General features: G+C 48.7%; 1 protein-coding gene across 2 annotated transcripts; it reads left to right on the plus strand.

Annotated features, from left to right (window-relative positions):
* Position 1: 1 nt before the first annotated feature.
* PPP1R7 (protein phosphatase 1 regulatory subunit 7) lies at positions 2–15952 on the plus strand. Of its 2 annotated transcripts, XM_059855025.1 has the most exons (11): positions 45–184; positions 808–885; positions 1054–1176; positions 5201–5256; positions 6223–6288; positions 6916–7046; positions 8265–8427; positions 11493–11609; positions 12868–12972; positions 13828–13914; positions 15572–15952. In XM_059855025.1, the coding sequence occupies exons 2-11, from the start codon at positions 843–845 to the stop codon at positions 15746–15748; spliced, it is 1068 nt and encodes a 355-aa protein (XP_059711008.1). In that variant the 5' UTR covers positions 45–184; positions 808–842; the 3' UTR covers positions 15749–15952. The 2 variants fall into 2 exon arrangements, with proteins under 2 accessions (XP_059711009.1, XP_059711008.1); XM_059855026.1 differs by lacking the exon at positions 808–885 and having other exon boundaries at positions 2–184.
* The last annotated feature ends 7968 nt before the right edge of the window (positions 15953–23920 follow it).

A 23920-nucleotide genomic window follows, 5' to 3' on the forward strand; every position in this document is an offset into this window, starting at 1 on the left:
GGTGTGGGCGGGGCTCTGCCCCGCCTCCTGGGCGCGCCAGCTGCGCGCGATTGGCTGTGGCGCGGCGGCGGCGGCGGGCTCTGATTGGCTGCGGTGGCGGCGGAGGCAGTTTCCGGAAGGGGCGGTGGGAGGAGGAGCGATATGGCGGCGGAGAGCGGAGCGGGGCCGCAGGAGATGATGGAGGGTGAGAGCCCGCTGGGGCTGTTGCCGAGGCTGCGGGGGTCGGGGAGGTGCGGCCGGCTGCTCCAGCGCCGGCTCTGTGCGGTGCGGCTGCCAGCTGCGCGCCGGGGGGGTTTGCGGGCCCTCCGGGGTCGTGCAGCCCCCGCGTGTCCAGCCCGGTGGCCGGTGGCCGGGCCCTGGCGGGGCCGGGGTGTGTCACCTCGGGGCGGGATGCCCGCGGGCTCCGTGCCCACAGGGAGAAGGAGTGGGGTTGTGGAGATGGCCGTGACGTAAAAAGTAAAGATAACGAGAAAGAAACCTTCTGGATGGCGCTGGTTTTCCTTAGTCCCCTGGTGAGACGAGAGGAAAGACTGAGGGGGGCCAGCCAGGAGCTGCTGCTGGTCCAGGCTCAGGGTGGCCACCGGAGCTGTGGCTCGGTGAGCATGAAGGGATCTGGCAGGTTGTTCTGGGGAGGTTGCTCTTATCTGCGAAGATTTTTTTATCGATTAGTACTATTGTACATGATAATGATTATTATTATTATTATTTTTAATTCTAAAAGCTCTTAAAATGTAATCATTCTAATTCCATCTCCGTAATCTTTGGAATTGCACTTCATTGATCTAAGAAATTTCCTTTTTCCTCCAGTCTTCTTCCCAGATTGTTGGTTTTAGGAAGATGTGATGGGAGGAAAAAGTGCATCCAAAATCAAAGTAGAAACAAGGGGTAAGAGGCCTTTTATTTAAGACTAAACCTTTCATTTAGTTAACTTAGGATTTCTACTAACTGCCTAGTCGTTTATGTGACTCCTGGTTATTTTATCTGCCTGCTGCTCCTGCCCTGTGCCCCCTCTGCTGGGAAAAGCCTCATTGTGCCTTTCTGTGTCTTGTGCAGTGGATAAGAGGATCGAGTCCGAGGAGTCGGGGGACGAGGAGGGGAGGAAGCAGGCGGTTCGCTTGGTGACAGAGCTGAGCCAGCAGAGCCTGCGGGATGAGCAGAACGGCGAGAACTCCGCAGGTACCGTGTCAGCCTCAGCACTGCCTCCAGGAGTCCCGGCCGCGTGTGCACAGCCTGCAGCACCCCCCCCCCCCCCCGTGCTCCTCCTGGCCGGGTATCCATGGGAACCTGCCCTAGAGCCAGCCTCCTGGAAGCTCAATAAATTTGTTGCTAGAATAAAGTTGCCTGCTTTTAACGGACCTGCTAGTATTAGAGCTTTGCTTTTTTTTTTTTTTTTCTTCCCCCTTGTTTATTTACCCATCCGTGTTTCTCTTTGAAATAGTTGATGTCAAAATGCAAAGTGTCTCTATTCACGTTTTTCTTTTATGGAAATTCAGAAACTTTATGTGGAAAGATTTTCATTAGAAGTTATCATGAGGAGCTTTTCATAATTCTGCCTTAGTTTATGTAGATTTTTTTGCCTACAGAATAGCCAGTTTCCTTTGGAAGGCAGCAAAGACTATTTCTAGATGGATTGAAGGAACCTGTCCCTTCTGTTGTTTTAATTTAAAAGTTCCAAGACATCTCAAAATTACATATTTGAGTCCTCTTGGGTGTAAACTTTTCCTGCTGATCCTACTGTTTGCACTAGAACATGGGGTAGAAATACTGACAGACTTTAAAGCCTGTGGATGTTTGATGGAAGGGCTTGCATGGAGCTTGTCAGAGCAGATCCATTTCTGCCCACCCTGTGTGCTGATCTGAGCTGAGCTTTTGGTTCAGTCTGAAGTGTAACACCCTTCTTTTGACAGAGATGTCCATGTTATCATTATTATTGGGATACTGGAAGGGAAATAATGAAAGAAATTTTAGTTCTTACGGTGGGATCCCTGCTCATCTTAGCCTTATTTGCCAAAGTATCTTTCAAACTGATAAATTGTTACTAGGAATTTAAATCTCTTCTCATGACTAAATGCACTCTCTTATAGCTCTAACTTGTTGTTGATAATATAAACCCCCCTAAATATTACTAAAGAAATGATCTTCCATTCTTCATGGCTCTGCAAACTGTGCATCCCAAGCACTGTGCAGCTGATGGAACTGTGCAGATCAGACAGAGCTTTCCTTTGCATGCCTGGAATCCTGAGTGTTTGCTCAGCTGCCATCGTTTAGCTGTGTGTTGGAGGTTGTATTTTGCACTTTGTTCCCCTGGGAATTCTATGAAAGGATATACAGAAGTGATGTACTCTCACTCTAGTGAAAGCAAGAAAAGCACATTCAGATTTGTTTGCTGAATTACTTTTGTGTACTGTTTAATATAATAACTGTATTGTTACTTTTTCCAAACTGCAAGCATTCAGAAAACTAGGGCAGGAACCAAGCAGAGGAATAATTTTTGAACATTCAAGATGCTTTCCACAGCCAGCTTTGAATTTCTCAGCTGAAAGGAAAATGATGAGTTTTCCACATTTTTTCACAGAAGATCTTAAGTAGCTTGAACAGCTGAAATTTCAAATTCATCATTTAGCTAATTCTCTGAGGAATAGAGCCTCTGGTTAGAAATCATAGAACTGAGCTATTTATAATATTCTTCATGCATATGCACTTTAAAAGTGTACTTAGGCTTTTTGTTGATTGAAATGCTTGTGGTACTGTGAACTTACATAACTCAGTAATGACTGTTCCCACTGTGGAATTTGGGTTTTCTCAATGGTGGATTTTTTTTTTCCACCTCTGCAAAGGCATGTGGCTTGCAGGCATGGGTCACACAGAAATTCACTTAGGAAACTTCACTGCCAGAGTGATGGGGTTTTTTCCATTAAGAACTGTGGAGTAAAGCAATTTGCAAGGGAAATTGCAGCCCTGGCTGTGAAGTGCTTGTAGGAGGGTCAGTTTAGAGGTTTTTTATATCCAGTCACTTCATAAATAAAATGACATATAAATGACTGTAAATTTGCTAGAACCATTTTTCTCTTCTTTCTCTTTCCTTTTTTTTTTTTTTTGTTTTTCTGCTCTTGAGAGAAAATGTATTTTAACACTTTTCCTGCCAATACTGAATTACAGCTGACACCAGATCCACACATCCCTCAAGCTGCTGAGTGCGTTATACACAGTGCACAGACTTCATGGCCCTTGACTTCAGTACACAACAGCACTGCCTGTGTGTTCAGTTTTAAGTTTATTTTATTTTAGTGTGTATCCTGTGTGATTTGGTTTTGCAGCTTTGGATTTCAGTGCTCTTTCCCACACTGGCTATCATGAGAGGTCTCTCAAAGCCATATGTCAAAATTAAGAGGAGCCTCAGAATTTGTTTGTATTTAACAGATTACCTAAATCTAGTGTTTATAAATTAAAATATTCAAGCTTCCTAGCCAAACAAAGTCAAATAATTTATTTTTTGCTTGAATGGAATGGGGTTTGTTGCTAAAGATTTTTTCTTTACCGTATCTGTGGTTGGCTTTACTGTTGGACAACTTTAAAATCTCAAAGGACTTGAAACTCAAAAAGTTCCTTCACCATGAACGCTAAGTTACTGCCAGTATGACTCAATACCAGGGGCATAATTTGGATTTTTCATGTGATATCTCAAATAACTGCTGTTCCAAAGCTGGGCACTGCTCCTGTGGGCTGTAAATTCAGCAAGGCTGCTTGTTTGGCTTGGAGCACTTCTCTCTGAGAGTCTTTGCACCCAAGAAACAGGTCAGAGAGTTGCAGCCTTGATAGCAGCAGGGTGGGGTATCCCACTCCCTTGCTGAAGTGCAGAGCTCCTGATATGGAACTAAAATAAGAAAAAGCAGGCATTGCTCACTGCTCATTGCTGACAGGCACCAGTATGTCTGTCAATTTTTGGTGGCATTTCTATCTTGCTGTTCAACATCCCCAAGACTACCAGCTCATTTTGCATTCCCAAAATATAATTTATGTTTCCTGCTATTTTGTGCTATTTAAAAAAGAAAAAGAAAAGAGGATTGCTTTTTCAGTCAACTTCTGTGAATCAGCTCGGTGAGTCTCTTTCCTGTTTAAATGTCCAGGCAAGAGCAACAGCCCAAAAACAGGAAGGTCAGTGGTGATCTGTGGACCACCAAACCCTTGGAGCTGGATGGTGGCATTAAAAATGGTGATGCTGGTACTGTTTGTGCCTGCACTGCTGCTTATAAGGTCAAGCATTAGCAGGAAGAACATTCATTAAATAGGAGCACTTGACATTTACAGGGATTTAACCATTCTGGGCTGTGAAAACAGTCACTGCTGCTGGGCTAAGGGAATGAGCTTGCATACATCCAGGAGTTAGTGACATCCCAAAGGCTTTGCACTGTAATTAAAGTTGCCTGGGGTTTTGGTAGCACTCAGAGAAGTTTTGCACATGAAGTAGAAAAATCTTGCAAATCGTGTTGTGTGTCAGTTTTGCAAAGCTGAATCAGACTTTGTTTTTCTTGAGAAATTGATGCAACCAGCATGCCATCTCCAGCAAATGGGAATGGGCATGAATTATTCAGCACGAATTCTCCAGTAAATTTCCCTCCCTCGTGTGCTGTGGTAGGAGCACAGCAAATGCTGGGGTGTTTTCCAGAGCTGTAAAAGCATTTCCCAAGGAAATTCATGCAGTGGGATAAACAGTGTTGTCTGGCATAGTAGAGAGTTCAGCCCAACAAAGGAAGGGAGATCCATGCAGAAGTGTTCACAGCAGTGATATAAAGTGACAGTGCTAATAAAAAAAAACACCTGAAGGGTGGAATTGTTGAGATGCTTGGTCATTCCTGGCCATCTCCCTAGGCAGTTAGGATTCCTTCTTGGCAAGGTTTTATTATGTTGTCAGAGGAGCACAGACACTTAGGATGGAGTAGGTGTGAAGGAAAGGCATCCTGGCCACCCTTGAGCCTGCAGTTTCCAGCAGCCACACAGGCAGGTTGAGCTGATCTCTGTGTGTTTTACACCTGAGCATGAAATCCTGCTGTAAAGAAAGGTTTTCCTGTAACTCTCGTGGCTTTAATGAAGCAGAATGTGTGAACTGTGCCTCTCATGTGTTTCTCCTCCTGATGGTGGCTGTTATCCTGCCTTTGGCTGTCTGGTTCAGGAGCTGGTAATGTGTTTGCCTCTCGTGCAGGAGAAGCAGAGACCCCAGTGGACATGGAGACCATTAGCCTGGACCCAGAGGCTGAGGTAAAGGCAGATTTTTGTCCTTATGGGCTTTATTCAGCAGGAAGCAAAGGTTGGCAAAGGCAAGTATTGAAACCTGATTCAAAGATCTAATTCTTCTGAAGGTGCTGGCTGCTGTGATCTTCCCCAGAGCTGATTCAGAGCTTTTAGAGTAGAAGTAGAGGTGTTCTATTTTTCATCACTAGCTGAAACGTTTCGTTAGTACTTTAGAATTTTAAATGAGGTGTAGATGCACTGTAAGTGTGTCTGTGCTGCAAGAGGCACTGCTGGGCTGTGAGCTTCAGGGAGTCTGTTCAGTGAGCTGTTAGCTGCTGTGAGCCCTGTGCTTTGGAGCAGGAACAGTGACTTACCCAGCCCAGTGCCTTGGCATCAGCAACCTCGTGAGCCCATTAGCAGCAGAGGGTTTGAGCTGCTTTTGAGGGTGGGGAAGTGCTCTCTTTCTCTTTGACTTTCAAATCTGGAGCATCTGGGGCTGAACAGCACAGATGGGAAGTGCCTCAGCTGATTGCCAGTGCTGAATTAACATTCACAAAACCACTGGTTATTCAAACTGTCAGGAACTCCTGCTCATCTGAGGCCTGGAACTGGAAATGCCAACTTGTGTTCTGGTTAAGCCCTAGCAAAGTAGGTAAGAAAACTTTTTGCAAAGCTTTATTTACACAAGAATTTTTCCATCTCAATAAATTTCTGAAGATTTCTAATTTTGGTAATGCTCAGACTCAGGAAAGGGCTGTTGCATTATATGCAGTTGACATTTTCCATTTGCAGTTGACAAGTTCAGGCTGTTTGTCTCAGTTGTGGTGGTAAAATCACGTGCCAAACCCATTTTACAAATGCCCTTGGAAGGGAAGTTTTAATGAGCTACACATTTTGTAAGGCTATGATTTCTTTAGAACAAAGTACCAGGTTGATCTTTAAAGACCAGATTTGTTTTGGACCAACTGCTAAATCCCTCCATTTCTCTTTAAGGATGTTGACTTGAATCATTTCCGGATTGGGAAGATTGAAGGATTTGAGGTGCTCAAGAAAGTGAAGGTAACAGTCCTGGGGAACAGAGAATGCCTCTTGGAAATGGGGATTTTGTAGATGTAACCTATAAGAGGACAGATAGAAAGTCTCTTTTTGCTGAGATTTAGTGGGTTTGCTTCATTTTTAGCTGAAGAAGATAGTGTTTACCTATTTGTCAAGGAGTAATAAAACTCTTGGGGTTTTACAAGTGTGTTTTGGAAGTGGATGAGAGGCAGTGCATCAGGGCACGTCCTGGACTAGCAGAGCAGACTGAACATAGAATAATGTGGGTGGTGAAGGACCTCAGTAAAGCCCTCAAAGCAGGCCCAGTTGTAACATGTTGCTCAAGGCCTTCTCCAGTTAAGCTTTTGAGTGTTTCCAAGGATAGAGATTGTGTATCCTCTCTGGGCTGCTGTTACTGTATCTGACCCTTGTGCTGAAAGATTTCCTTCTGTGGAATCGGGGTATACCAGGAAAAGACAGTATTAAAAAACCAAACAAAACCCAACAAACCACTACCAACCCAACAAATTCCCAGCAAAACTCAATGGGGGCCCCTCACCCACACCTCTTAGTCTGGAAACCAGAAGGCAATACATGCAATCCTTCATAACTAATGTTTTCTTTCTTTTTCAACTTTTCCTCCCCAATTAGACTCTGTGTCTGCGTCAGAACTTGATTAAGCACATTGAGAACCTGGAGCAGCTGCAGACCTTGCGGGAGCTGGATCTCTATGACAATCAAATCCGGAAGATTGAGAACTTGGAGGCTCTGGTGGACCTTGAGTGAGTCCAGGGGAGTCACCAGGATTAGGTTGGAGGTGGTTTGCTACTCACTGTGTTACTCATGCTGTACTTAGTGTTTTAGCCTCTCTCAGGATTTGTTTTGGTGCTCAGTGGAGGATAATGTCTATTCTCCATTGATATTTAACCTGTGCAGTACACAAGTTTCATTATCCTGAAGCTGCCCAGGGACAGGCAGCTGGAAATGAGCCCTGTGCTGTGTGAGGCAGTGAGGATGGCTGGTGGCTGTAGCTTCCACAAAGGTCCCTTTTGCTCTTGCAGTCAGAGCTCTGTGTAACAGGTGTTTATTTCTGCAAAAATTGCAAGAGATTTCAGGTAAGGTTATTTTTTTTATTTTGAAGAGTTTTAGGGAAGGAGTAAGTACCCTTCCAAGTTTCTGAGTTTCTGGCACTTGCCTGGGTCGCTCTGGAGGTACATTGCAAAACTGTTCCCCCTGGGGCAGGACTGGCCCACTTCTCACCATCACAACCTTTTCCTGCCCAGGGGAGCCCTTGACATGGTCCTGTCAGAGGCAGATCTTGCAGGCAGGTACCTTTCCCAAGAAAAATGCAGATTGGCTTCCTCCCACCATGGCAGCTCCATGGCTGGGCAAAATAATGGCTGTCTTCTGCATGTGGCTGGTGATTTTTTTTCCCTAACACACTGCAGAAGTATTTTGAAAGTTTTATTTGTTGTATTTTTTGATAAAAGAAATTACATTCATGACTTTGGCTTCAAGGCCTAGCAAAGGCTTGATCTCTGCAGTCAGGGAGATTACCCATTGTTAGCATATTTTCTGAAAAATCATCTTTGCCCAGGATTTTCTCCTGGGAAGCTGAGAAGCCTCAGCTTCTCCTGTGTTTGCTGCTCTGGAATGTGGTCTGGAGATTGTTCACCCAAACACGTGAATTGTTTTTTACTTAATGACCAATTACCATCAGCTGTGTCAGACTCTGAGGAGTCAGTCCCAAGTTTTTCCTGATGATTCTTGTTAAGCCTTTTGTCTGTATCCTTTTCTTTCTTTAGTATAGTTTTAGTATAGCATTTTTAATATAATATAATATCATATAATAATAAATCAGCCTTCTGAGAACATGGAGTCAGATTCCTCATCTCTCATCTCGTCCTGGGGACCTCACAAACACCACACCCCACCAATTTACAAGTGTCTCTTTCAGAATTATCCCTGCCTGATGGAACCTTTGGTTTGTTTTACCTCAGAGTCCTGGACATCTCCTTTAATGTTCTGAGGCACATTGAAGGGCTGGATCGGCTCACCCAGCTTAAAAAGCTCTTCCTTGTCAACAACAAAATCAGCAAAATTGAGAATTTGAGCAGCCTGCAGACGCTGCAGATGTTGGAGTTGGGCTCCAATCGAATTCGGGTAGGTTTGCTCTCAGAGATGTTGGCTGCAGAGTTCTCAGCTCTGTGGTGTGATACTGGCATTTTCTGAAAGTGCACTGCACTGACTTGGACTTGCAGTTTTGTTGGTTTTTATTGTTCCAGTCACTCCCTGTGCTTATTGCTGTGCATGCTGGAGCCTTTCATTGTGCATTAGTGCCTGGCTGCTAGATCACCATTTGTGGATTTGTGTCTTTAATGAACTCCTGTATCCCCTGTGTGTCTCCTTTTGCTGGTGATGATTTGTTCTTGCTAGAGAGCCAAGCCAATCAAAACTAGCAGTTGTTTTCTCTTACCTTTCTACAGGCTGGTGCTGAGTCCATGAAACCTATTGAGAACAAAATGAGTTTGATTTACAGGTGCAATAGGCAGCCTGCTATGGCAGTCAGTCTTGTTTTAGAGAAAGATTTTCTTGAGGCTTTGCTCTGGAATGCCTTTAAATCCTAAAACTTGATGCAGTACTGCTGACTGCTTTGGGGTTTTACTGTGCAGATTGTGACTTTCTCAATTTAAAATCTGTGCCACTTAGAGGAGAGCAGTTTTGAGTAGTCTCTCCTGTCCCTAAGGTACGATTCACTGTATTTACTCAGTTCATAAGAGAGCTGGTCAGAGAGATGACACAAAAGACTTGCAACATGCAAAATAAGCTCTTCTTTTTAAAGCTTTTTAAATTACATGCTGTTTAGAAAATACTCATAGAAGATGAGTGCATTTCAATCAATGTGGTGTAAGTTGGTGCTGCCCATTTATAGTCTTTGAGAAATTACTTGTTATGCTGAAAGATTAGGAACAGATCTGTTTGTCCTCTTTGTTTCAGGACTTGTGGAAGAACACTTGTCTTTGTAGAAAAGCAGGAAACTTCAGCTATTAAAAACAGCCTTCTAAGGCTGAAATGTGTGCTGCCTTTTTGAAGAGGAAAAAATGTTGGTTTCCTCCTAAAGCCAAACTGGACTGAATTGTTTTCCAGGAATTTCTGCTTTGGAAATTAAATTATTTAGGGGGATAAATCTAGAGTGTGAGAACATCAGCCAGGTCAGATGAGGGATTAGGAACCTTAGAGCTTGCATAGGATGGGGGAACAGGAACACTTGGCTTTTTTTCAGAAGCAGAGCAGGCTCAGCACACTGATCCTTACATTACAAAAGTTGGGTTAAACAAAAACTGTGTTCTGTATCTAAGCATCATTGTCATCTGGAAAAAATAAAAAGAAATCCAGCTAGATTTCTGAGTTGATACTTAGGCAGTACATTGTCAATAATGCTGTCAAGCCAAGGAATATCTTTTTAACAATAAGATTAGATTTATTTTATGTGTTTGCTCAGTGTTGAGCCTGAGCATATTAACAGAACAAACAAACAAACACCCCTAAATTGTCGCTGTATGGGTAACACAAGCTTCTTAAATTACTTTATTTTTAGTGGGTTTTTTTCTGTTTGTCTGTTAATTCTATTTTGACTTCTTCAAGCAGCAGTGTTCTGTGCTTCTAATTGCTTTATTGGAGTGAGTAATCTGTGACTTGGCTTGGCACAAAGAAATCTCATGCTGCCTGGGGGTACCCAGAACTCCTGGACTGCTTTTCTCTTGGTGTAGGGTGCCTTGGCTGTGTGTTTTACAGCTGGACATACCCTTAACTCTTTAGGGTACAAGGCTGTGGGGCTCTTCAGGCAGTGTTCTTGGTTCTGAGGTGCCTGATTGACTTTTTCTCTGTGTATTAAAGCTGGTTTTGCCTCCTCAGACCTCCCGGAGTGCCCTTAGCTTGGAATCCCTCATGACTTAGCACTTCTTGCTCTGTTCCTTTTTGGGGAGCAGAACTTTATGCTTGAGCTGACGTATTTAATGCTATTTTTTTTTCTTAAAGTTGGACTGAAGCAGATGTAATGTAAGCACTTCTTTACTTGTTCTTAGGTTTTTGTCCCCTATGTCCATATATTCCATTCCACTCCTTGTACTGAGTCATCAGTATTTCCTTGTCAGGGCTGGAGAAGCTGCTAGTGGGCGACAAATCTATAATTTTTCTTGCAAGGTCACAACAATCCATAATCTAGAAGGGGGGTGAATGCAAATTTGAGCTGATTAACACTGTATGTTCAGTCTTCTGGCTGAACATACAGTGTTAATCAGCTCAAATTTGAGCTGTGGGATCAAATTGTTGTGGGATAGAGGTTGAAAAGCTTCTTTCCTGAGTGTCCATCTTCTCCTTCTTTATGTTGTTACATGCACAGGTGAGCACCCAGAGTGATCCAGGTGCTGCTGGGACTCAGTGGCCTGGCTCCCCAGCACTACTGATTTGAAATTTGGTAGGCAGGAAGCACATGGAAAAGCTGAGATGTCCCAGCCTGCCTGAGCACAGCAGACACACAGCTCTGGGTGTGTCTGTGTCCATATTGTTGTTTTTACTGGGAGCTGAAGTCTGGTTTTGGAGTCCTTGTTGCTTTTAACAGCATCTTGGTTTTTTAATTCAGAGGCTTTTCCCTGCTAAATTAAAGTGTCTCCTTTTGTTTGCAGGAGCCTTTTGTAATCCTACCCTTCTCCCTTTTTTTCCTGTTTTCACTCTTCTGTTCATGCTTTCTCCCTTCCTTTGTAACCTCCTTGATGCTTCACAGAAATCCTGGGTTTCTCTTCCTGAAGGCTGAGCTCAAGCTAAACTGGAACAGTGTCTGTATTCTCCCACTAATGTGTGTATTTAAAAAAGGTACATCACTCAGACTGCTGTGGGTGTGTTCTGCCAGAAGCAAGGCTGTATAGCCAGTAGTGAAATCCAGTAACACACACACCTGAGAGACAGCTAACTTTGCTCATGGCAGAGAAGCTGAACAACTCACCTCTGTGTTACACAGGCACTGATGTGCAGGACTAAATTTACAAATTGTGGTTTTTCTTGCCAGGTTCTCTTTCCATTCACTAGTGACAGCTTTTTTTTTTTTTGCTTCACAAATGAGTGCCTGCTACCCAGGACACACCACATGGTTATAATGTGGCTACAAAGTGACAGCCACATCTCCCAGGTGGAGTTTTGCAGTAACACTGTCTCCTCTGGTTGTTTCACAGGTAATTGAAAACATTGACGCCTTGACTAATCTTGACAGTCTGTTCCTTGGAAAGAATAAAATCACCAAGCTCCAGAACCTGGATGCCCTGACAAACCTGACTGTGCTCAGTATACAGGTACTGGTTGTGTTCTGAAAGCCTTGAACCACCCTGTGAGAGAGGGTCAGCTCTTCTGAGCCACAGAATCCCAGGGTGGTTTGGGCTGGAAGGAACCTTAAAGACCATCTTGCTCCACCCCCTGAAATGGGCAGGACACCTTCCACCATCCCAGACTGTGTCCCAGGGATCCAGGGGCAGCCACAGCTTCTCTGTGCCAGGGCCTCACCTCCCTCACAGAGAAGAATTTCTTCCTAACATCTCATTTTAACTTTCCTTCCTTCAGCTCAAGGCCATTCCCCCTTGTCCTTTCCCTGCCTACCTTGTAAAAAATCCCTCTCCAGCCTTCTTGTAAGCCCCCCATTAGCAGCTCTGCAGTGTTAGAGTCAAACTCCTGTGCTGGAAGGAAGTGTGATATTCTTTGTGTTGCCTTTTTTTTTTATCCTTTCATGCTACTTGAGATTGACAGACACTGATGAAATTATAAAACAGCTATTTGATTTTTAAGGAAAAAAGAACAGGAAATGAGTGTTATTCCCTACTTCCTTCCTGAAGCAGTTTCCTAGAGTATTACAATAGCACTGAAAGTGTGATGCCAGGTAGTCCTTACAGTGACAGTGGCTCAGTGTCACTGCTTCTTACTGAAGAGGCAAGAAATGTGAACAAGCCTGTGCTGAATGCAATCTGTCCTCAGTGATCTTTCAAACAGCTTCTTCCTTTTTTAAAAGGTGGAATAAAATATACTCAGCTAATTTCTTTCACTGAATCTCCTTCTTATCCCTGTGACAATGCTTGTGCATTCTAGTATCTCTTAGAGCTGCTGGCAAGACACACTGACCACCTGCTGGGGTACCTGTATGTGCCATTATTCTGTAGGACATCAAGAATTAGCTTTATGTCCTGCAAGAGTGCAGACAAGACAAGAGTGCAGTGTGATGAAGGTGGTGGTGTAACTTCCTCTCTGACCTTCCCATTTGTAAAGACCTACAAAATGAGCACTGCTCATGCACAGGCCTGCTCTTTGTTAAGACACCAAGCCAAAAACTTTCAGGCTGCAATTTCTGATGGGAAGGTCAGAGTCTGGTTCTTGCTGGAGACTCCCATGGGACTTCTCATGCATCAGTGGTGCAGAGACCAAACAGCTGAGCTCCCAAGGTCTGCGTGGGCCCAAGCAGACTATTTCCCCTTCCCAGCCATGCTTTAGGGGAATGGTTTGCCCCCAGTGAGTGCCAGGGGTTTGGTTTGTTTGGAGGGTGCTAAAGAGCTGCTGCACTTGCAGAATAACCGTCTGACCAAGATTGAGGGGCTGCAGAGCCTGGTGAACCTGCGGGAGCTGTACCTGAGCCACAACGGCATCGAGGTCATCGAGGGACTGGAGAACAATGTGAGCCTTTGGCTGACTCTGCAGCACGTTTGTTGCCCTGAGCTGCTTGTGTTAATGGCTTTTCTGAGAGATTTTGTGCCTCGGTTTCCCCAGTTAGGTGTGGGTTCCTGAGTCTCTTGAGAGACCACGAATATCCAAGTGTTTTGTTATGTGTTAAAGTTACTTGTGTGGGTAAAGATCCTCCAGATATTCTGGAGTAGAATTATTTTTGTGACATGGGGAAGGGAGATGTGGTTGAAGCAGTAGCCTGGCTGATCTTCAGCCATGGGAAGGCTCCTGGACACAGCTGCTGCAGCCTTTCAGACAGCAGCTTGTAGATAAGCATGTGTGCTTTTCAACAGGACAGAACTGGAGCTGGGAGTAAGAGAGGCCAGCTATGGCATGCAGCTTGCCTTCCTGTCAGTGTACATGTCTGTCTTTTTGGATGGGATGGATTTTGTGGAAGCCTGTATCATTTTCACTCTCACCCAGCAAAAGCTTTTCTAAAATTGTTGAGTTTCCTGCTGCTAAGAATGTGTTCAACTATGTTACTCAAGGGGACACTTTGGATCTGATTTTTAATGCTCCTCTTAATGTACTTTGAGGAAAACTCACTTTTTAGGAGCCCTTGGCTGGCTGTTGCCATCCAGCCAGTAACTGCCTTCATTTTTGACACTTGGCTTTGGGGGGTCAGTAGCCCAGCTTAATTGAAAACAATCTTCCTTTTTCCATATAGGCAGCAAGAGTTGGGCTGAATGTGAGCAGCTGGCAATGACATGTCTGCTCCTGGCAGTTTCCAACTCTGGGCCTGGAAAAAGTGGCACAGAGAAGATGAAAGGAAATCACATCTAACATTTTTGTGTTTGCTTTGTCTAGAACAAACTCACAATGCTGGACATTGCAGCCAACAGAATTAAGAAGATCGAGAATATCAGTCACCTAACAGAGCTGCAGGAGTTCTGGGTAAGCACAGGCCAGAGCTGTTCCCCAAAATGTCTGTGCCACAGTGAGGGAAACCCTTCAGATGGGCAGCACATGGACATGTGTGCCTTCTCTAGTTCTGGTGATCAGCTTTAAGGTCTTGACAGTCTGCATGGGTAGAGTGTGTGGTGGTTTTCCCTAGGAAATGGAAGAGCTTAAAAATTTCTTGCTGAGCTTTGCTGAGTGGTGAGGAACCTGTCTGTGCCTAGGAAATGGGCCCTGCCTTCATGCTCAGGTTGGTTATGAAACAGCCCCACATGTCCTATTTCTGCATCTCTTCTTTCTGTAAGTGAGCATGACAGAGTTCCAGGGGAAGCACAGAGCTTGTGTCACTGGGATATTTTATGAAAAATCCCTTTGCCACGATTTTTCTCCTGAGAAGCTGAGAAGCCTCAGAAAATAAATGTAAACAATAATTATCTGATTGCCTGGAATGTGGTTTGGAGGGTGCTTACCAGCAGGTGCCACTTTGATTGGTTCCATGTGAATTGGTTTAACTTAATGACCAATCCCAGTCCAGCTGTGTCAGACTCTGGGTCTGTCACAGGTTTTTATGATCATTCTTGTCTAGCCTTCTGATGTCTCCTTTCTCTTTCTTTAGTATAGTTTTAGTACATCGTTTTATTTTAATATAATATAATATCATAATATAATAAATCAGCCTTCTAAGAACTTGGGGTCAATTCTCATCTCTCACCTCATCCTGGGACCCTCACAATACCACAACAATTAATAACCACAAGCTTGTTCAGAGCAGGGTTAGTATATTTATATTGATGGTGTTATAAATAAGAAGAAAACAAAACCAGCTTCTGGTTCCATTCCTATGAGACTGATAACAGTTTAGGATTCCTTCTGTTTCTTTCTGGCACCTTGAATTGCTGAGATCCTTGGCTTTCCTAGGTCAGATCAGGAAATTCAGAGATGCCCTGTCCTGAAGCATCAGCTCTGTGCCATGTTTGGGAGCTGTGCACAAAGGTGCTCATGTGAGAAAATGGAGAAGCAGCAGCAGGTGTTGATGAGCTGGCACATGCTTTAGCTCTTTGCAGAGTCTCTGCATTCAAGCCTGAGAATAAGAGCTGTGCTGTATAATGTCTGTCATTGGGAGTTATTTAAACTCTTGGGCAGATGCTGAGAGAAAAGGAGTGGAAAGCAGCTTCAAATGAAACCCTGCTGGAGTCTGGAGCCCAGGCTCCTTAGATGGTGTTCCTCATCTTGCAGTGTGGCTGAGGAGCCAGCCAGCAGTGTTACCTGGCCATGCCTGTGTGTAAGGAGCTCTTTAAGGAGCATTTCTCTTTTTGAGAAGCCCATTTAACTGCCCACTAATCTTTTGGGCAGTAGAGGTGAGGCCTGGTGCCTTGCAGGGTCTCTCCAAGCACACTGCTTGGACTGCATCTGCTGTCTGAAGGGTGGGGCATCTGCCCAGCAGCCAGGACAGTGTGGGGGAGTTGGGTTTAGTGCTGAGGCCTGGCACGTGAGACAGGAGTGCTCATCTCAGAGGTTCCAGAGCAAGAAGGATCTGGTAGGGAAGGTGTTTTGAGCGGTGGTGCCCTGGTAGCAGTGAGGCAGCACCACCACTGCTCTCCTTTTCTTGGAGGGTCCCTGTGGGTGTGAACATGCCTGTGTGTATGCTCTGCAGATGAATGACAACCTCGTGGAGAGCTGGAGCGACCTGGATGAGCTGAAAGGAGCCAAGAATTTGGAGACTGTATACCTGGAGAGAAACCCCCTGCAGAAGGACCCCCAGTACCGGCGCAAAATCATGCTGGCCCTCCCGACCGTGCGGCAGATCGACGCCACCTTCGTTCGGTTCTGAGCCTCCTGCTGCCCTCCCTCCCCTGCCTCCCTCCAGGAAATGTCCCAGCAGGGTTTTTTATCCACTCACCACTCCCCAGGTCTTCAGTACACTGACACACACAGGGCAAAAAGTCAACAGAAAGCACTGAAACCAGGTCTCGTGTACAATGCACTCATTGTTTTTGAAATGTTGTTATTATTATTATTAAATCTTAACACAAGAGCCTTCAGTGTGCCTGTGGTTTTTATTTCGTGGGGGAGGTGGTTTGCCTGCTGCAAACACCTTTACCAGAAGGTGTTTGCAGCAAGCTGAAGCCATGGGGAGGCACTTGCTGACCACTGGTGACTGTGCCACAAGTTCAGATTAGGAATGTCCTCACTAACACCACCTCCAGATCAAGGCTCAACAGTGGCCTGTAAAAATGTGAAAAAAGATCTGACCCAGGTTAGTTACCAGGTATACCTGGTGGTACAACGTAGGGCTGCAGGGGGAGTAGCCTTTCTGTACTCATATTTTTAAACAGAGCTACAAGTTCTTGAGAGGACTAGAGACAAACTGGTTTTAATATGTTAATCCAGGTAAGGGTTTAATTAGTTGCAGACAGTGTTTGCCATCAGAAAATCTGCGTCACATCCTGCTCCTACTGAAGATAGCAGTGTGGATTTGCTGTCCCTCTGCACCTCTGTCCCTCTGGGCTCTTGAACTGCATCTCTGCAGCAGTTGGAAAACCCTGGGAAGCACTTGCCATCTGCTGCTGTTTGTCCAGCAGCCATGTGATCATCCAGGGGGGCAAGGAAAACACAGGAGGGGTGCTTGAAAATGTGCTCTTGGGGGTAGTTTGATTCATTCTGATCTGACATGAATTTCTATCTTTGAAAGAGTGGGATGAATCCCTTCTTCAGCTGGAGACCAGGCATATTAGGCAGGACAGTGTGGCCCTGTAAAAGATTTTAGTTCCCCTTTGTGGGCTGTGTTGCATTTGCTCACTGGCAGCTCTGCTGTGGAGCTGGTGTGGTGACTGGGCTTGGCTGGGGGGGCCTACACCCATCCATGTCACAGAACTGGGAATGTGGTGAGATGAGTTGCTTTGAGTGCCTCAGAGTGCCACAAACTCTCCCTGGGGACTGTAAAAGCAGTGTCTCAGTTACTCAGTTCCATCAGTGCTGTACCCCCCACCATTGCTTCTGGGCTGGCACTGTGCCCCCTGGCTGGCAGCACCTGGCAGGCACCACACAGCTGGGATTGTCCCCAAAGTTGTACAAACGAGCACAAACCATGTCCTTGTAGAGCGAGGTGAACACAGCACCTAAATCTTCCCTGGTGCCCCAAAATCCCGGTGCCTTGGCCAGGCACCAGCCCCTCCAGGGTGTGAGGGGGAAGGGGGAGCTGCTCCCCTCGCTGCCTCTCCGTGAGTCCCACCAAGCCCTCTTTGCTCAGGGCCACCCAGGTCCCCACCTCCAGCTCAAACAAAGGCAGGCCCTCCTCCCAGCTGCTCAGAGGAAGGCGATTCCAAATGGAAAAGGTGCCTGCACATCCATCACCCTCCTCCTCCTCCTCCCATCCCAGGCTCAGCCCCTCCTGCACCTGGAGCCTGACATTCCCAGGAAAGGAAGCAGCCATCTACGGGAGCAGCAGGGTGGCAGGTCCACTGTGTCCCCACAGGAGGAGAAGCAGCTTTAGGGTGGGAGGACCCCTCTGCCCTGTGCCTGTGCCTCAGATCCAGCTCTGAGGAGGAACAAACAGGGCAAGGGTCTGGGCAGCAGCCATGGGGGTAAAAGCTGCAGTTTGGGGCTCATGTTGGGAGCTACAGGATAGGGGCAATGTGAAAAATGCATATTTTATGACTGGCTTTTCACAGATATTAAAATGAATGTTATATGTGTTGTGTTAGAAAGTAATGCTGTATTAATTCTCTTAAGTAGTGTGTTAAATATAGTTTTAGGTTATAACAAAATGTTAAAATAGAAACTATGCTATGTAGGATATTTTTTTTCTGAAGAAAGGACTTTCATTGAGATAGCAGCCACAGGACACCTCAATCTTTCAGAGAAAAAGAATTTATTGCTCCATTATCAGGAGAAATGAACTTCTTCCTGCCTCACTTAGGCAAGGTGACACCATCAGGATTCAGAAGAAGAAGCTGACACTGCCCAGACAGAATCCTGTGTTTGAATGGAATTTATGCATCATGTATGAGGTGTATGTATATGCAACAGGCTGTTGTTTTTAAGGGTTAATCCTCTGTTAATGTGTGTCCTTTTTCAGGCTTATGCTGCCCAGAAAAGATACCCGGACTGTCTGTAACTTTTAGTTTATATTGTCTCATATTGTCCTAATTCAAATTGTCCAACATTTTTATTACTCTAATGATATTGCTATTTCTATAACCATTTATTACTATTAAACTTTTAAATTTTTAAAAACAAGTGATTGGTGTTTTTCACAGGCAGGATGGAGCAGAGCCCGGTGCCTCCGTCCAGCTTTTCAGCAGTGCCTGGCCTTGTGGCCCTTCCCCTTCACAGTCCCTCCCCAGCTCCACCATGGGGCTCAGGGGTGTCTGCTGGGCTGCTGTGGGGTTGAGGGGTTTGTGGCTGTCTGCCAGGAGGGATAACCAGATGCTGCCCTGAAGGAGCACCACTGCCAGGCACTCTGGAGAGCCGGGGCTGGATGGTTTCCCCAACAGAGAATGTCCCTGTGCTCCAGATGGCTTAAGGACCTCTCTGTGTGATGGAGGGGTTTTTTGGGGTAGATCACCCCAGAGCTTTTCAGGACATGGATGTTTTTCCTTAGGGAAAATATTCTTGGGCCATGAAGAGAGGGAAACATGCCATGAAGAGCCTGAGCTTCTAAATATTGCACCACTAAGAATGTCCCCAGCTGGGATCCTCAAAAAGACCAAGGCTCTCCTGGGAAGGTGGCCCTGCCACCACACTGGGACAGCCAGCTGGGCACTTGGTGACCACACAAAGCAGCACAAAAGGATGGTAACAACCTAGAATTGCAGGGAACGTGCAGTCCTGGACAAGAGGAGCATGGCCAATGTCTTCAGCAACAGCTGCACCAGGATAGGTGAGGGAAAAGGCTTGGCTTGGAGTTTGACTCCTTTCCATCCTGGAGAGGAGGCTGGGGCAGGAGAGGGTCTGCTAGGTTGAGGAGCACAGGAAAAGCCCCAGTGCTCCATGGCTGGAGCTGGCTGCTGGTCCATACATCATGTTCAGAGGGCACTGGACCCACAAGCCCCGGCATCCTACTCACCCTACTCACCCTACTCAGGTGCTCCAGTCCTTCCCTTTCACGGGACAGGTGCAGTCCTCAGCCCTGTTAATCAGCTCTCCCAAATTCTGGCTTCCCTTGCTAGGAACACCCAAGTGAAGTGGCTGGAGCCCTCTGCAGAGCAGGCCCGCCCTTCCCTCAGCTCCTTGTTTCACTCACAAGACAATGCCCAGCCCCACAAGAGCACCTGGAGGAGAGAGACATGCAGGACAAACATGGCTTTGGGTTCCATCATGAGATCCCTTTCCTTGCCTCAGACTTAGTCTTGGTGTGGGAAACCACCCCCAGGAGCTGAGCTGGCAGCAGGACACTGTGAGAACAGGGACTTGCAGGAGGGATCTGCTGCCATCCACAGGACCTGGAGGAAGAAACTTCTGGACAAACTTCACTCTGCTGGGATACACATAGAAAAGGCACCCAGTGACCTGATTCCAGATTTCTATCCCCTTGTGGTAAATGATTCGTGGATTGTTGGATCCAGGGGAAGACATGCCTTGCCATGAGGGCTTCCTCCAGGAGTGGAGCCAGGGGTGTGATGTGTTTATGTTCATCTCCTGGGTCAGCTTTGCCAGGCTGATGCACACCAGCACAGTCACCCCAGTGCTGCCCACATAGACAGGTACAGGTGCCAGCAGCCTTATCTTTTGTCTTCTGCTGGAGTCACCTTCTCCCCACAGCACAGGACTCATGTGGAGAAGAAGGTGGTGCTGGATGCACCCTGCAGCCTGCTCTGCTTCTGCACAGCAGCTCCAGCTCTGGGTGCCTCTGCAGGTGAGGGGCTGCAGTGCCCAGCCTTGCAGGGGAGGGGACAGTGCCCCAGAGCTCCTGGGTGTGCCACTCTGCAGGGGCAGCTGCATTTCTGTGGGGCTCTGATGGGGTTTGCAGCCTCCTTGCTTTCCAGGGGACCCAGAGACCCCCAGTCACCACTCTTGTCCCATGGACAGCTGTGGGACTTCAATAGGCTTCTGAGCTTCTCCTCCGGAGCCCCATCCCTTCTTTCCTTGGCTCCTGAAAAGCAGGTTCCTGGCCTTTGGGCAGGGCTAAAGGTCAGGGGAGTGGTGCTGCCATATGGGCAAGGAGCACTGTGGCAGGGGGACTGTCCCAGCAGAGAGTGGGAGCACCCATATGGCCACAGGGTGCCTGGGACCGAGGCAGTGCCAGCTGGCTGTGGGCTACCTGGTCCCAGTCTGGGACCCATCATCAGCCCTTTTGTCCCCCCTTGGCAAACTGGAAGAGGGCTCTGTGTGAACCAGGTGAGCCCTTCTTTCCCTGGGGCTGCTCTGGATGCGCTCCTGGGCTCAGAGCCTGGGTGTCCCCTCACGACTCTGCCAGGCTCCTGCAGGTTTGTCGGCTGTCCCACAAACTCCCTGAGCTTTCGGGGGATCCCCAGTGAGGGGCTGAGTGCCAGCTGGGACCGAGCACGTGGAGCATTCCTGTTCTGAGGAGGCTGTAATCTGAGTTTAAGGCTCCTCTCATGGGACACCTGATAAAAGCCCGGCCCCGGGTCGATTTTTGCTCTCTTTTCTCTCTGCTCTCGGCTCTCTGGGGCTCTGCTCGGGCTCCCGGGCCTCGGCCTCCTGCCCCCTCCCCCGGCACGGCGTGAGGGGGGGAGATGGAATGGACTCCCGTGCTAAACCACGGAGAGACTGCTCTCGTCTGCTTCCTCTGCTGTCGCAGAAGGGTTGTAGCCACCCTGGATACGATTTCATTGTAGCCACACGCTGCTACAACTGGCCAGCCCCTGCACTGGCCTTCCCGGCTGGTGGGAATGCCTTTCCATGCTCGGGTGCCATCTCCCTATGCCAGCAGGCTGAGGGGCCCTGTCCCCTCAGGGCAGCCCAAAAGGGAGCCCCACTGTCCCCTCAGGGCAGCCCAAAAGGGAGCCCCACTGTCCCCTCAGGGCAGGCCAAGGGGAGCCCCACTGTCCCCTCAGGACAGCCCAAGAGGGAGCCCCCACTGTCCCCTCAGGGCAGCCCAAGAGGGAGCCCCACTGTTCCCTCAGGACAGCCCAAGAGGGAGCCCCCACTGTCCCCTCAGGACAGCCCAAAAGGGAGCCCCACTGTCCCCTCAAGGCAGCCCAAAAGGGAGCCCCACTGTCCCCTCAAGGCAGCCCAAAAGGGAGCCCCACTGTCCCCTCAGGACAGCCCAAGGGGGAGCCCCACTGTTCCCTCAGGGCAGCCCAAGGGGGAGCCCCACTGTCCCCTCAGGGCAGCCCAAGAGGGAGCCCCACTGTCCCCTCAGGGCAGCCCAAGGGGGAGCCCCACTGTCCCCTCAGGGCAGCCCAAGAGGGAGCCCCACTGTCCCCTCAGGGCAGCCCAAGGGGAGCCCCACTGTCCCCTCAGGGCAGCCCAAGAAGGATGCCCCATTGTCCCCTCAGGACAGCCCAAAAGGGAGCCCCACTGTCCCCTCAGGGCAGCCCAAGGGGGAGCCCCACTGTCCCCTCAGGGCAGCCCAAGAGGGAGCCCCACTGTCCCCTCAGGGCAGCCCAAGGGGAGCCCCACTGTCCCCTCAGGGCAGCCCAAGAAGGATGCCCCACTGTCCCCTCAGGGCAGCCCAAGAAGGATGCCCCACTGTCCCCTCAGGGCAGCCCAAGGGGAGCCCCCACTGTCCCCTCAGGGCAGGCCAAGGGGAGCCCCACTGTCCCCTCAGGGCAGCCCAAAAGGGAGCCCCACTGTCCCCTCAAGGCAGCCCAAAAGGGAGCCCCACTGTTCCCTCAAGGCAGCCCAGGAGGGAGCCCCACGGAGCTGGTCAGGAGCTGCTGCCCATCGTGGTGGGGAAGCAGATCAGCACCAACGTGCAGGAGGTGGCCATCCTGTGACTATGCCCTGGCTTGTCAGGGCTGTCACACATCCCTGAGATCACACAGGATGCCAAGGGCATGTTCAGAGGACATGGTGGCCCTTCTTTGGTCCCTCCAGAGAGCTGAAGTGCTGGTGGCAATAGCAGAAGCTCCTCTCAACCAAGGAGGAGGGTGAGGAGGGGGAGTCGGCCCTGGTGGAGCAGGCACACAGGGCTGTGGGCCACCAGCTGCTGGGATTCAAAGGGCTGCTTGATGAATTCCTGGAGAGGGATAGGGACTGGCCTCGGGCTGGGGAGTGCTGAGGGGTGCTGGGAGAGAGCTGAAATTGCAGATGTCTCCCAGAGGAAGGAGCTTCCACCCTGAGCAGCTTGCAGGGGCTGGAGGGAGAAGGGCTGCCCCACTCCCCACAGGATGGGGCTGTGAGATGCTGCAGTTGATGCTGTCATCAGTCTGTCCCTCCCTCCCTGCTCCTCTTCCTCCTCTTCCTCCTAGTCCTGCAGTTTGGCTTCATCACCATCTTTGTGGCAGCTTGTCCCCCTGGCACCCCTCCTCACCCTGCTCAGCAGCAGGGTGGAGATCTCCTGGATGCCCACAAGTGCATCTGTGACTGCCAGCAGGGCACGGGGCATTGGCACCTGGCTCTCCATCCTGGAGGTCAACACTCACCTGGGCAGTGGGGTGTGAGGGGGCTTCAGGTAGAGCAAGGGAACTGGGGAGAACTTGTTTGGGTGTTGCAGGATGCAGCATGATGAGGGGAGCAGCAGTGCTTGGGGTGGGTCTGCCTGTGCAGAAGGTGCAGCTCCAGCCATGGGCAGTGGGCAGCTGCCATGCTCTGGGCCTTGCTTGGCAATAACTGAAGGAAGAGAACAGATGTCTGCTGTCCCAGTCCAGTGTCATGTCTGGTTTGACAGGCTGAGGGCAAGGAGAGGCAGAAAGCCATGCAAGCAGCACTGGGTACGAAGGAGGGTGGGGATGGGGTGTCCCCCAGCTGCAGGATCTGCTGCAGCACAGCTCCCTGCTTCCAGGCCTTCCTCATAGCCTTCACCTCTGATTTTCTGCATACTACAGGTACATCCACAGCAGCAGCCTGCACATGAACTTCACCTTAGTGCACGCACTATGGGACTTTGTCCTGCAGGGCAAAGCCCAGGCAGGTGGGAGCCCGCTCCTGGCCTCGCTGGCTCCTTCCTTAGGCTGGGATTTTGCCCTTCTCTGCCTCTGCCACAGCAAACATTTTGCTTAGTAGTGCAACTTTTAGCCAGGTCCACCCACTTCCTTGAGGTGCTGGGGCCCTCACTCATGCCAGGGCTGAGCGTGGCTGGACGTGTCTGTGTGCAGGGTGGTGGAGAGAGGGGCTTTTGAGAAGAATAAACTCCATCAGGGCCAGGACCTGTGAGATTTAGGCCCCTGCAGAAGCTGGCTGAGGGCTGGTTCTGCTGTACTCTGGCATGCCAGGCTGGGAGCAGCAGGAATGCAAGGGAGTTCAGTCAGCACCTGCTGCACTTTGCTCCCTCAGCTACAGAGCATTCAGGGCTCAGGATGGCAGCCTGCCCTTCACTGCTGGCTGTATGCTTGGGTTTCATCATCACCTCTGACGTACAAGCTGCTGAGCCCAACGGGGTGGCCCAGGGTGGGGTGCTGAGCCAAGGGTAAGGACTCACCACAGCAGCCAACGCACACCTCCCATCCACTTCCAGCATTTGGGTTTTGTTACTGGATGTGTGATTGCACAGCTGGTACCTGACATGCCTGAGGTTAAGATGAAGTGTGAACAGTACCCGGCTAAAGAGGCTCTGGCTGTGGAGCAGCTGAGCAAGAGGGACCATGGCTGATGCCTCCCCTTCCTCCCTTACATCAACAGCATCCCTGGCATCAGCTGCCTGGAGGGGAGCAAGTTTGTTTCCCCACCAGGGCACAACCCCCACCCCTTTCCTGCTCTCACCCCCTTCCTTGGACCCACCACTTGCCATGGGAGTCCCACCTCTTCAAGGGCACGGCCACAGCAAAGACTCAGGTGTGCACACTTGAAGTCCTTAAATCCCTGGCCAAACCAAAGCCCAGCACGGGCTGTCTTGGATCTCACCCCACCAGCAGAAATAACATCCACCACACTCCAA

The sequence above is a fragment of the Haemorhous mexicanus genome, chromosome 10 (assembly GCF_027477595.1).
Source record: "Haemorhous mexicanus isolate bHaeMex1 chromosome 10, bHaeMex1.pri, whole genome shotgun sequence".
Classification (NCBI taxonomy): domain Eukaryota; kingdom Metazoa; phylum Chordata; class Aves; order Passeriformes; family Fringillidae; genus Haemorhous; species Haemorhous mexicanus.

Bases quoted from the DNA above. Each gene is read 5' to 3' on its own strand.
- PPP1R7 (XM_059855026.1), top strand. From the start codon at position 142: ATGGCGGCGGAGAGCGGAGCGGGGCCGCAGGAGATGATGGAGG. The intron at 6,289-6,915 runs GTAACAGTCCTG...CTCCCCAATTAG, and splicing joins AGGTGCTCAAGAAAGTGAAG to ACTCTGTGTCTGCGTCAGAA. The intron at 7,047-8,264 runs GTGAGTCCAGGG...GTTTTACCTCAG, and splicing joins GAGGCTCTGGTGGACCTTGA to AGTCCTGGACATCTCCTTTA.